The sequence below is a fragment of the Festucalex cinctus genome, chromosome 2 (assembly GCF_051991245.1).
Source record: "Festucalex cinctus isolate MCC-2025b chromosome 2, RoL_Fcin_1.0, whole genome shotgun sequence".
Lineage (NCBI taxonomy): Eukaryota > Metazoa > Chordata > Actinopteri > Syngnathiformes > Syngnathidae > Festucalex > Festucalex cinctus.
In genome coordinates, this window is record NC_135412.1 from 8208938 (window position 1) to 8221701 (window position 12764).

General features: G+C 40.2%; 1 protein-coding gene across 3 annotated transcripts in view; it reads left to right on the plus strand.

The window, feature by feature from the left end:
• Positions 1-12764, plus strand: part of LOC144013573 (signal peptide, CUB and EGF-like domain-containing protein 3) — a 118389-nt gene that overhangs the window by 102256 nt on the left and 3369 nt on the right. For 2 of the 3 annotated variants that reach the window (XM_077512628.1, XM_077512630.1), the window contains 12 exons: positions 4386-4508; positions 4618-4734; positions 5138-5233; positions 5310-5426; positions 6781-6942; positions 7049-7252; positions 8236-8397; positions 8478-8645; positions 9806-9967; positions 10047-10244; positions 10321-10473; positions 10560-10639. In XM_077512628.1, coding sequence (XP_077368754.1) covers positions 4386-4508; positions 4618-4734; positions 5138-5233; positions 5310-5426; positions 6781-6942; positions 7049-7252; positions 8236-8397; positions 8478-8645; positions 9806-9967; positions 10047-10244; positions 10321-10473; positions 10560-10639 — 1742 coding nt within the window. The remainder of the gene's footprint in view (positions 1-4385; positions 4509-4617; positions 4735-5137; positions 5234-5309; positions 5427-6780; positions 6943-7048; positions 7253-8235; positions 8398-8477; positions 8646-9805; positions 9968-10046; positions 10245-10320; positions 10474-10559; positions 10640-12764) is intronic. The other variant, XM_077512629.1, reaches the window with a different exon arrangement.

The window sequence follows — 12764 nt, forward strand, 5'->3', positions numbered from 1 at the left end:
AAATTTTCTCTTAGCAGGTATTTTGCCGAGTGCTAAAATAGTGTTTTCGGTAAGAAAAAAAAAAAGGGGTAGTACCGGCACTTATTTTTCCACTTAAAACACTGAATATTATAAACAGTAAATTCTGTAGAGTAAATGTTACTCTAAACAGAGTCTATTTGGTCACATTCTAAACAGAGTAAAATTTACACTTGCAAGAGAGTAAAATATTCAGAGTAAATTTTACTCAAAGTATTTTTACAGTGTATAAGAGAATTGGCCTATCCCATGACAAAAACCTAATTTTTTCTAAATAATTTCTAGAATGAATTGTTTTGTACATTTAGTACAATTTACTAGTTTATTTTTAAAAAGTTACACGAGGGTTGAGGCACGAACTCGCGACCTTCAACTTGGGAGACTGCCACTCTAGCACCTGAGCTATGCCACTCATACTGTTTGCTCGTATCCAAAAGGAGACCAAAAATGACTCTTAAGAGGTACGAAGATTCCAGCTAACGAGTGATATGCTAACACACAGTAGGAGTGGCATGACTCAGGGAGTAGATTGGCTGTCTCCCAAACTGAAGTGGTGAGTTTCTTCCTCAACCCTGCAGTGACCTTTTTAAAAATATGTAAATAAATGAATACATTTTAGTCAAAATATCTCCTTGCAAAATGTACTTAGAATTTCTGAGTGCGGCAAATTTTCCTCATATACAGTAAAAATAGTAGGGGTATGAATTGCCTAGTACCTGACGATTCGATTCGTATCACGATTCATAGGTCACGATTCGATTCCATACCGATTAATCCCGATACGAATTTATAAGTCGATTGTTGCGATTTTTTTAAATTCAAATTTAGAATATACTAATCAGTAAACTTGTACAGTGTAAGATCTGAATGAAAATGTATTATTTATCTGAAACTTCAGTCTTATACAGGTTATAATCTGTTTCATGTTTGAACAGCATTGAAATAAAATATTAAGGCTTAATGTTCCATTAATGTAACATTATTTCATGCTTAAGGTGTGAATCATAAGACGTTTTGGTGAATATTTTTCTATCAAAAATGGATGTTTAAAAATCGATTTGGCCGCCTATTGAATCGATTCAAGAATTGCAAGATGTAAAATCGCGATATATTGCCGAATCGATTTTTTTTTAACACCCCTAAAAAATGGTGTGAGTAAAATCTACTTTCTTGCAAGTGTAAATTTTACTCTTTAGTGGGACCAAATACTCCTTTTAGAGAAATGTTCTTTTGATTCCATTGTGAGGGTGATGAGGGTTGTATGTGTGAGTACGATGATGTATTGTTGCGGTGTGCGCAATTACTGTTTGAAATAAGATGTAAAGAATAAGGGGTAGGATTAGATAAGTTTTTAACTTCTTCCTACTCCTTTTGGACATGTAAACAATTTCTAATGATTGTTATGATTTTGTATTTTTTATTTTTTATTTCTTTTCTGTCTCTTAATTTTTACTTGCTATTTGTTTATGTTTATATGTTATGTTTACATGTTCAATAAACTTCAAACTTCAAGAGTAAAAGTTACTCTATAAAATTGTGTATCAATACAATGTCGTACTCCAAAATCTTGCATGTCAGCATGTCAAGCACGTTTGCAAATAAATGTCACCATAAGCGTAAGTTTGGGAGGTGTCAAAATGTAAACGTGTTGGCTCAGGCTGCAAAATGTCTGTCGACGGAATAAAAGCACCAGCATTGGATTTGTAGTGCTTTTTTCTCTCATGATGGAGCGCACCGACATAAACGACGTGCTACCATTGTTTAGAGGACCGGTGATGAATGGCTTTGCCGGGCTTTTCATCGCCGCTGTCGGAACTATTAGATAACCCGGGAGATTTATTGAGCGCCCCGCTGTATGTCCTTACTTGCCGCTCATAACCAAGCTTAGGTTGCCCCGCTGTGCTTCATCAAGCCCAAAATATAGCCGAGAGCCCGGCGAAGTGTTTAACAATCGGCTCCCAGTTCAACAAACCCAGTCAGGTCGGCGACCCCGCTGTCGAGTATTGTGCCGCGACCTGTTGGCATTCTTCAAGCCGTTCTCCTCTTCGCCTAGCAAAACACTCCGCTTGCTTTTTGCTTATCTGCTGAGAAAATATTGTGACTTCAGACCTCCACAAGTGTGTTTGAAAATGTCCCCGGTTTCATACATGCGGCTTTGGCCTCGGCACAAATAGATTCCTGGGGTGCAAACAAATGTGTGTGTGTGCATTCATTAATATTTGTTTGAGAACAATATCAGAATGTCTTTGGCAAGAACTCTCCCTCTTTGATCACTTCAACATATTGTAATAGTCCCTAAATTTGACAATTCCCAATTCCATGAAGTCAGTCACTCTCTATGGTGTCGGCATTGATTCCAAATTTCAATTTGTGTTTTTCTTTCGTCTTCATTCGTCTGCGTGCGTGAAAAGGAAAAAAGCCTGAAGGGATTTGCAGAAAGGTCAGCAGAGATTTATTTGATTGTATTTCAAGTATGGAAGACAATAAAAGAAGTCAAAACAAGAGTTTCTGGCAGATGAGCGCCGCTTGCATCAGATATTCATTAGAGTTCTTGGTCCTTTAAATCGAGTGCTTTGATGCGGAGGATAAGCGGCGCATCTCTCGCCATGTTTCCAAGTCGCTCTGGGCGACACATTGGCAGACTGCGCTTGATGAAGTCATCATCCTCTTTGTGGAATGAAGAGGCATGCAGACATTTTTTTTTTTTTTTTGCTTGGGGCGAATGATTGAACGAGACAAGGTGGAGCGTTTCATATCAACAGTCAGCTTCATCAATCACTGACATGATCTCAATCAGTTTCTTCTACTCTTTATTTTCTTGTGTCTCTCAACGTATAAACGTCTCAGGAGATCCTGAAAAGCATAAAATAGCTGCCATTTATTGTTATTATTTTTGTATTGCTCCACGAATGTTACCAACACTTTTATTTACTCTGCCCCCTTAAGTCATTCCCTGCTTACCATTTAGGGTGATTTCAGTCACCCTCATTGCGATGTTTTGACCAATATATTGAAAGTGGACTCTGTGGACCGCAACTGCGCCAGCACATTCCATCAATCCATCCATTTTATATAACGCGCTCATCACGTTCAGGGTCACAGCAGAGCCTGGAGTCCATCCTAGTGACTCCACTCTGGACTGACAGTTATAAAGAATACACTAAGGCTGCATTGACACTGCAGGCCAATCAAGTGTCCAATTCCATTTTTTATTTTTTTTTGGGTGCTCCATACCAGCTACAAAACCACCTAAGCAATAACAAGCAACCCATCTACACATTGATCTTCTTCAAATGTCAGATAGACAAGTGAGATGGACAGCGTGTTAACAATCTGTTTTAATGAGAGCTGGATGATATGGCCTTCAAATAAAATCACACTCTCCCCCCCCCCCCCCAACAAAAATCCACTCTCTGATTATAATTGATTTTTTTCCCCCCCTAGGCATACTGAGAAAGCAAATGACAGTGGCGTACTTGAAAACAAAATGTGCTTTTCTTTTTCACACCCCCCGGCCCATATTTGGGCTTTATTTTGCTAAAGCCAAAGAAGCTTTAAAACATTTATTTATTTTTTTTTATCTCTGCAGGTTTTTTCCTCTAGCATTAACTTGTGTCAACCTCCACAGAATAATTTAAAGTGTTTTGTTTTTATTCTTTACAAATAAAAATAATAATAATAAATTTTGGGGAAATATCATTTTCATCAAAACATGTTTATAACCGTCTTTAAGAAATTTTCAAATTCTTATTTAGTATGTTCAACAATTTAACATAATGGCTGGCTCATATGTAAGAGTTAACGTAACACCAAAGTCCATCCAGCTTTCACATTATTTCTTGTTTCGAGTTGTAGCAGGTGAAGCAAGAAGACCTTTCTAAAATATGTGTGGTTCGGAAGCCCGTACCTCGGGTCAAAAGTTTCTAACATGTCAATAAATCAAACCTTTTGCAGTGTATAAATTATGCCTTTAAAATGTTCCGCATGATTGACTATGTGATTGCCTTTCACCAGGAATCATATGGAAAAGAATGTGACAATGATTCCGCTCATGTAGGCTGTTTCTGAACTTAGACACTTTTTCAAAAACAGTCGCTGGACTGAGAGGTCGGAAAAGTCCCAATTTTAGTAATAGTGACTGTGTATGTATGTTGTTGTTTTTTTTTTTTTTTTAAACTACCTCCTCGTTGTCAGCAGCTATGATCTTAGAGCAACGTCAGCAAGAACTTGTTTGAACTACAAAAGCCACTAAAAACAATCACTTCAAAAGTACAATTTTCCTGAGAAATAAACTCAAATGAATCAATAAAAATGTTTGTCTATGTTTTTTACAAAGAACATCCAATCAACATATCCTCCATTTTCAGATATTGATGAATGCAGTATAAATCGAGGAGGATGTAAATATGGATGCATTAACACTCTGGGGAGTTACGAGTGTACCTGCCCACCTGGATACAAGTTGCACTGGAACAGAAAGGACTGTATTGGTATGTAGCAGCACTGCCCTCTAGTGGTAAAGGGGAATCCACTCTTGCTCTGCATCATCTCGACAGCATGGTTTTGATTTCTACAGTACTGTCTTTTATCGCTCCTCAGAGTTGGTGAAATGTCCTCCGGGCCTTATCGCCCCCAAGGCTACGCTCACCTGTAGCAAAACGGGCAAGAAGGAGAGCTGCTCACTCACCTGTGCCTCCAAGGCACACTATCTGGCAGGTATGTTCCAGCCGGCACAAAACGCTACAACAGTGGTTCTCCACCTCGGAAATACTTTGCTCTCCCAAGTATCACCACCATGACCAACGTTCAACAAACAGGACATTAAAACGAAAGCTTCAATTAGAATGTATTGCACAAATGTACTTGAAAATTAAATACACTGAATTGTACTTAAAAAATGTGCTGAACTTGGAAAAAAGAGTATTGCACATATATTGTGTCCAAAAAGCACATAAAAAATACTGTGGTTAAAAAAAAAGTAGACTGTAATACATTAAAACAAAAAGTTTAAACAAGCTGTTTGCATCATTGCAGATTCTAATATGTTACAATAACTAGTGGCCATACCACACATTTTTTTTATTCTTGGTTTCGATTTTGCTTGTGTGTCTTCTTGAAGAGTCTGACAACAGCTACTCGGTGAGCTGCGGCATCCCCATCGTCAGAGGAAAGTCCCCCGTCCGGCTCAACTCCAGCAGCAGTCAGAGCTGCATAGGTGCCGTCCGCCACATCATTTGCTTCACAGCCACTTGTGTTGACGTCCTACCTACGTTTGCTGTCTTTGTCTGTAGAGACTTTGGCGCCTCCAGTGAAGCAGACGGCATCGTTCAAGATTAAAAATGCCAAATGCCACCTGCACCCTAAACTGACTGGCAGGACAGAGGACAGGGGGCGGACCCTTGGACCAGGTCTGCCCTTAACTCATTCACTGCCAATGACAACTATAGACGTCAAAAATCCAAGCAAACAGCCAGTGTTAATTTAAAAAAAATAAAATAAAATAAAATAAAATTTAAATTTTAATAATAACAAAAAAAAATAATTTAGTTTTAATTATAGTTTTCTGATGAAATTTCATTAAAGCCTTAGTCATAACTCAGTCACCTGATTGTGTTTTAGTTTTAATCCAATTTTAGTCAACAAAAATAAAGAGCACTTTTAGTCGACTAAAATTGACTTTTAGATGCTGAGACCCAGTATGTGGTCTCAGTAAGACCAAGACCGACCACAAGAACGTCAACGCCCGTGTTGTAGGGTAACAGGAATCCGTTCTACGCACGATGGTAGCACTTAGCCATGAAATTGTTGTCATCGTTGTTATTAATAACAACAATGATTAATAACTAGGACTGAAAACAATGAATAACTAAAACTAAATTCAAATTTCTTGTCAAAATTTGCACTGGCTGTTTGCTTGGATTTTTGACGTCTATAGTCGTCATTGGCAGTGAATGAGTTATATGGGTTTGGTGTTATATTTAAATGGATTGTTTGAAGGAATTTATCATCAACTGGGGTAGAACATCTCTGAAAAATTTTGCAAAAGTCTCAATGTCTCCAAACCCTTAGGTATCAGTTCCAATACAGTATGTTGAGAAACAACAATAGCACATAGCCTTTTTTGGCACCAAATTAGTGTGAGTACTAGGGATGTAATAATAAGGGCAATATCGTGATATTAAAACTGCCACAATATCGTCATCGTCATGTTCACAATATTTAAAAGGAACACATCTGTTAAAAAAGTCAGGTTGATTTCCATTTGTGCAGTTCTATCCCCCTCTAGTGGCTATTTTATTAGTGCAATTTAATTTTTATTAGGGATGTTTTGGCCTTCTATGTTTAAAATCTATGCAAATTGTCAGATGAAGGGTCACCTAATTTTTTTGTTAAGCGATCAATGTGCTTACATTACCAAGTAAGTGCCTCAATATTGTCATTAGCAATTGTAGGTGGTTTATATGCATTGTTGTTATGTACAAAAGCACAATATTGTGAGTATGAGCTCTTTTTTTTACAATATTGTGATCTTTTTTAAATATCGCCAATGCCCCCACAATATCGTGATAATTATCGAATCGTGATGTTTGGATAGCGTTACATCCCTAGTGAGTACGTACTATATGCTTATATACTCTTTTTTTTTTTTTAGCATTACACAGTTATTTTTCAAACACTCTTAAATTATAATGTAAATGATGCTATACTCAGCTGGTCTTCATGTGACAACGATTGAGTGACTGTGATGGCATCTTTCCACAGGAGGTGGTCAGCCCTGCAGTAACTGCCTGGTGACATTTGTCAATCTCAAATGTGACTCGTCGAAGAAAGCAAAAGGGCGTCGTGCTCGCAACCCCGCTAACAAAGAGGTAACGCGCATCACTTTGGAGCTGGAAGCAGAGGTCAAAGCTGGAGACACAACAGGTCAGTCTTAAGATGAAATATTTTCATTTGAATAATATTCATTTATCCTCATAGATGTATATATCTGATTTTTATTTTTATTTTTATTTTTTTTTACCCTTACCAGGAAGTTGTAACCTCAGCTGCCTCAGACAACGTATGGAGAAGCAAGTAAAGACTTACATCAAGGCTCTGAAAAAGTCCATCAACCAAGAGCGCTTCCTGATCAGAGTTGCTGGTTTGGAATATGAGGTGGCCCAGAAACTTCCACAGGCTGCTCCTGTTCATGAGAATTGTGGCCCAGGCTCTGAAAAGGACAGTGGACGATGCGGTAAATAAGACTTCACCATATTTACATGCCTCAAAAAATAAAGAAATAAATACATAAATAAATCTAAAGTTTCCTCTACTGCAGTGGACCCCCGCATACTCGTTTGGCACACACAGATTTAACTATTCTCGGATTATTTTTCAATATAAAAAAAAAGTAGGGTTTATTTTTATTTTTGTAATCTATGTATTTGGCTTTTAGGGGGAAGGCAGTCCTCAATTTTTAATGGAAAGGTATATTTTGGGGGTATTTTTGGGGAGTTTTCAAAAACATTTGGACAGTCTTAAGTTGTAATATCATCATTCACCACTAGATGGCAGATACAGTTTACATACCGTAGTTGCGCTTGCTCCATTTCTTATGCTGCGTTCACACCAAAACCGAAAAGGCGATCTGGAACGCCCACTTCGTGAGCGTTTCACCGCGTAGTTTTTTTTTCCAAACGATTGCCACTCATTTGTGCTTTCGTGCACACCGGAGCGGAGGCGGCGTGTCCCTTGGTCAACGACGACTGTCGAGCACTTTAGCGAGTCACTATAGTATAGTACTTCCACTTTTTTTCCTGGGACGATACAGCCGTGGCACTATTTTCTTCTTTTTTCAGGTACGTTATAGCACTTTCGCTTTTTTAGTGGCAATCTGGCGGCCGACAGTTGCGCTAAAAATAGCTTTGGCATGGATGATAAACACTACTGCTAGTCGGTACAGTTCAACAGCAAGTAAATACACTTACCAGCACTTGTATGCTACTTCGTTGCTCACCATTCTGTCCCGGCTGGTTGTGTTGTTGCGCTCGCGGTGAAAAAAGACAGGATGCTGTGTGTGATGTAGCCCGTACTCGAAGCCGATTGGCTACCGTGAGGTGAAATGCGGAAAAAGTTCATTTTTTTTAACTAGGTTTTAAGAGGTTGTGAGTTTGATCCCATGCCATTGTCACCATGTGCTGGCTTCTTACTGTAGCTGTTGTGAATGTTGTTTTTCAGTCAGGTGCTTGCCGGGCTCGTACTACCACGGTGAGCAGGAACGTTGCGTCCAATGTCCGCCTGGCACCTTCCAAGAGCGGGAGGGGCAGCTGGCATGCGACCTGTGCCCGGGCAGTGACGGCCACGGGCCCGTCGGAGCTCGAAACATTTCATCGTGTGCAGGTAGCAAAAAGTCCAATTCCCAGATGTTGTGGCGGTTCAACAATCCAGCCAAACGTGATGTGGCTGTCCGCGTTCCACAGGCCAATGTCCCACCGGGTTCTTCTCCAGCGACGGATTCAAGCCTTGCCAGGCGTGTCCCCAGGGCACATACCAGCCAGATTTGGGTCGGACCTTGTGCTTTCCTTGCGGGGGAGGCCTGAGCACCAAGCGTGAGGGTGCGAGCTCCTTCCATGATTGTGAGGTCAAAGGTGAGAAGAGCATGCACTATGATGGCGTATTAGGGCCACGTATAAATATACTTTTTTATAGGGCGGGGGCAATATTCCAAGAAAAAAAACTTTGCCACTTTCTAAATTCATAAATTTGCCACTTTCTAAAGTGGCAAATTTCCAAGAAAAAAACTCGGAAATTTGCGAGTTTAGAAAGTGGCAAATTTACGACTTTCCAAACTGGCAAATTTGCGAGTTCAGAAAGTGGCAGATTTGTGAGGAAGAAAAACTCGTAAATTTGCAAGTTTAGAAAGTGGCAAATTTACGACTTTCTAAAGTGGTAAATTTGCGAGTTTATAAAGTGGCAGATTTGTGAGGAGAAAAACTCAAAAACTTACGAGAAATACACGTACCGTAGCTGAAGTCTAATCAGTTGGGGATTCGTTGGTGGTTAATGGGACTGTTTATAAAATGAAAAGGCAGGATGGAGACGGCTTCATTCTTAATTTAAACTTTACTCGTCATACATGGCAGCTAGAGCACCAACACTTACTGATCCCCTATCAACTGACTAGCACTAACCAACCAATCAGAAGCTAGCATACTTTAGGTAAAAGCAAGTGAATGACGGAGAGCAGCAAATCTGACACATCAACTTAGATACTTGTGCAAAAAAAAAAAATTATGAATGTATAAATAAATAATTCTGGAAACATAAATGTACAAGTAAATATACTTTTTTTTTTTTTTTTTTTTTTAAGTAAATATACATTTTAACAAATTACCTTAAATAATTTGCTCACAAAAACGTATAAATACGTTCTATTTTAAATATTACCAGTGTCCCAAAGACATATTTGTTTAATGCTAGAGTATACGGAAGGCTTAGCCTCTGAACTGAAGAGAACAGTTGAAGCAATGTTAGTTATTACAAAAACGGCCAGCAGGTGGCAGCAGAGTATAAGAGACCAACCAGGGCCATGTTGCAACAAGCTGTTTTCTCGACCATTTTAAACAGGTTTTTGAATAATGAAACTTAGCTATATTCTAATGTTAATTGCTGCAAAACGGAAACAGCTAGAAATACATTCTTTTCCTGATGAAAGAAGAGACATGGCCCTAATACGCCGTCGAAGCACAGAAGCCATGCAAGAAAAACAGCATTGCTGATTTCATGTGTGTCTTCATCGGTGCTGCAGTGCAGTGTTCTCCGGGTCATTACTACAACACCACAGTGCACCGGTGCATCCGCTGCCCAGTCGGAACCTACCAGACTGAGTTCCGGCAGAACTACTGCATTTCCTGCCCTGGAAACACCACCACCGATTTTGATGGTGCCACGAGTGTCTCGCAGTGCAAGAGTGAGTATCCGCGACATGACAGTTTGAGACGTTCAACTTTGGAGCCAGACTGTAACGTGTTGAGTTTGTGCATGTCTAGACAGGCAGTGTGGCGGCGAGATGGGCGAGTTCATGGGCTACATCGAATCGCCCAACTACCCCGGTAATTATCCGGCAAACGTGGAGTGCATTTGGAACATCAACCCGCCCAGCAAGCGTAAAATCCTTATCGTGGTGCCGGAGATCTTCCTGCCCTCGGAGGACGAGTGCGGAGATGTGCTGGTGATGAGGAAGAACTGTGAGTACCTCCACGTCCGATACGCCACCGCGTCCGCGAACTGGATTCATCATTGCCCTTTCTGTGCTCTTGCAAGGGTCAGCTACATCCATCACCACTTACGAGACATGTCAGACATATGAGCGGCCCATCGCCTTCACGGCGCGCTCCCGGCGCCTCTGGATTAACTTCAAGTCCAATGAGGCCAACAGTGCCAGGGGCTTTCAGATCCCCTACGTGACTTATGACGGTCGGTATGCTACACAAACGGCTCACGGCGCTTCTCGGCGTCTTGTCACGTGACCGAGAGTGATCGTGTGGTCTGTGTGACTTCAGAGGACTACGAACAGCTGGTTGAGGACATCGTGCGGGATGGAAGACTCTACGCTTCAGAAAACCATCAAGAAATCCTCAAGGTTAGCCCTGCTAGCTATTATTACTTTACGTTAGAAAATGAAACTACCGTATTTTCCGCACTTTAAGGCGCACCTAAAAGCCTTCAATTTTTTCAAAAGCTGACCATGCGCCTTATAATCCAGTGCGCCTTATATATGGATCAATATTGAGCCGCAACAGGTCTCGCTGTCAAGACGCTATCGGTGACCCTGCACGATCGGTGACGCGCATGCGCAGAAGATCCCGCCATCTTGGATCGCTAGCTAATACTAATACTTTACCTCAGAGAAAATAATAAAACAGCTGTTTATTCATTTTGGGAGTGAATGCAGTTGTCAGAAAGCTGGTTTGTAATCTATTCATAAAGTTTGACTGACCTATCTGACTGTTTTGTTGACATTCCCTTTAGCGCAGCACCATCTAATGGATGCATAACATAACCCCAGCCTCTACTGTAGCGCCTTATATATGGAAAAAGTTTTAAAATATGTAATTCATTGAAGGTGCGCCTTATAGTGCGGAAAATACGGTACTGTAATCAATAACTGCAATCCATGTGAATCGTTGAGGCTACATCAGTAGTTAGTGCATTCACATGATAAAAAGACTGCTTTTTATATAGCACTTTTTTTTAACTGCACCATATGGTGCCCAAAGCGCTTTATAATGCCTCACATTCACACATACATTCACACGCCAATGGTCAGCTGCTGCCACGCAGGGTGCTGCCAGGTCCACTGGGGTTCACTGAATCCACTGGGCTAACAGGGGTGGGGATCGAACCCACAACCTCACGGATGCTAGATGATCACTCGACCACTGAGCCATGCCAGCCCACCACTTATTCAACTCTACTGTATATTTATAGAGCACTTAGTTGAAAACAACCACTGCTGTTTTCTTAAGATGGAACTCATCAACAGCAGATACAATGAAAACGGCAGAGGCCCCAGAAATGAACCCTGTGGAACACCATAAGTTATATGTGTGATTTCACATTGCACTAGAGCAGTGGTTCTCAACCACGGTCCTCGAGTGCTGCTATCCAGCCTGTTTTCCATGGCTCCCACAAGCAACGCAGGTGTTTCAAAGGATCAGCTAATCAGCAAGCTCTGCATGAAGCCTGATAACGATCCTCAGCGGTGTTGGCTGGGGACAGATGGAAAACAGTCTGGTTAGGGGTACTTGAGGACTGGGTCTCAGAACCAGTGCACTTGAGTAGTAGTGTAAAATCTGGTGATTGGAAAATGAAGCTTCACGAACCACTTGTGACATTTTTTTTTTTTTTACTCCTCTAAATGGGGATCTTTGGTTTAAATTTCCACTGCATCTTTAAACCAAGAGCACCATCTAGAGGAGTAAAAAAAATATCGCAAGTGGTTCATGAAGCTGCATTCTCCCATAACTTTTGGATGGGTTGTAAAATGAATTTCATTGCTCTGTACTTGCGACATGTGCAATGACAATAAAACTAGATTCCCATTTCCATTAAAGAGGAAGTCAACCTTAAACATTTCTTGACAATTATATGTTATGCGTGACCTCACTGGTATGAACACGACATTCTTATTAATATCACATTTGTGGAACGTGAGTTATGCAGCAAAATCCAGTCATTTTTATCCATCTCAGGGGGCGGCCATTTTGCCACTTGCTGTCGACTGAAGATGACATCACTGTTGCTCAGGGCGCAGGCAACGGCCAATCACAGCTCACTTGTTTTCTTTTTTCTTTTTTCTTTTTTTTTTCTTTTTTTCTTTTTTAAGCTCACTTGTTTTCTGAACCTGAACTGTGATTGGTTCTTACCTGAGACCTGAGCAACTGTGATGTCATCTTCACTCGACAGCAAGAGCCAAAATGGTCGCCTTCTGATATTGATAAAAACTGTTGGATTTTGCGGCTTAACTCATATTCATATTAATGCAATATTAACCAAAATAGTATATTTATACTAGTGGGGCTTCACAGTATGGAGGACCAAAACTGCCAAAATTCGAAATAAATAAATGACTAAATTAATAAATAAATGTCTAAAAGTGACAAGAAAAATGAATACAATAAAAATACAATTCAAAAATTATATCTAAAAAAATAAATGTAAATGGAAATAAATCAGTTTTTATTTTCACTTTGTCATTTATTTCT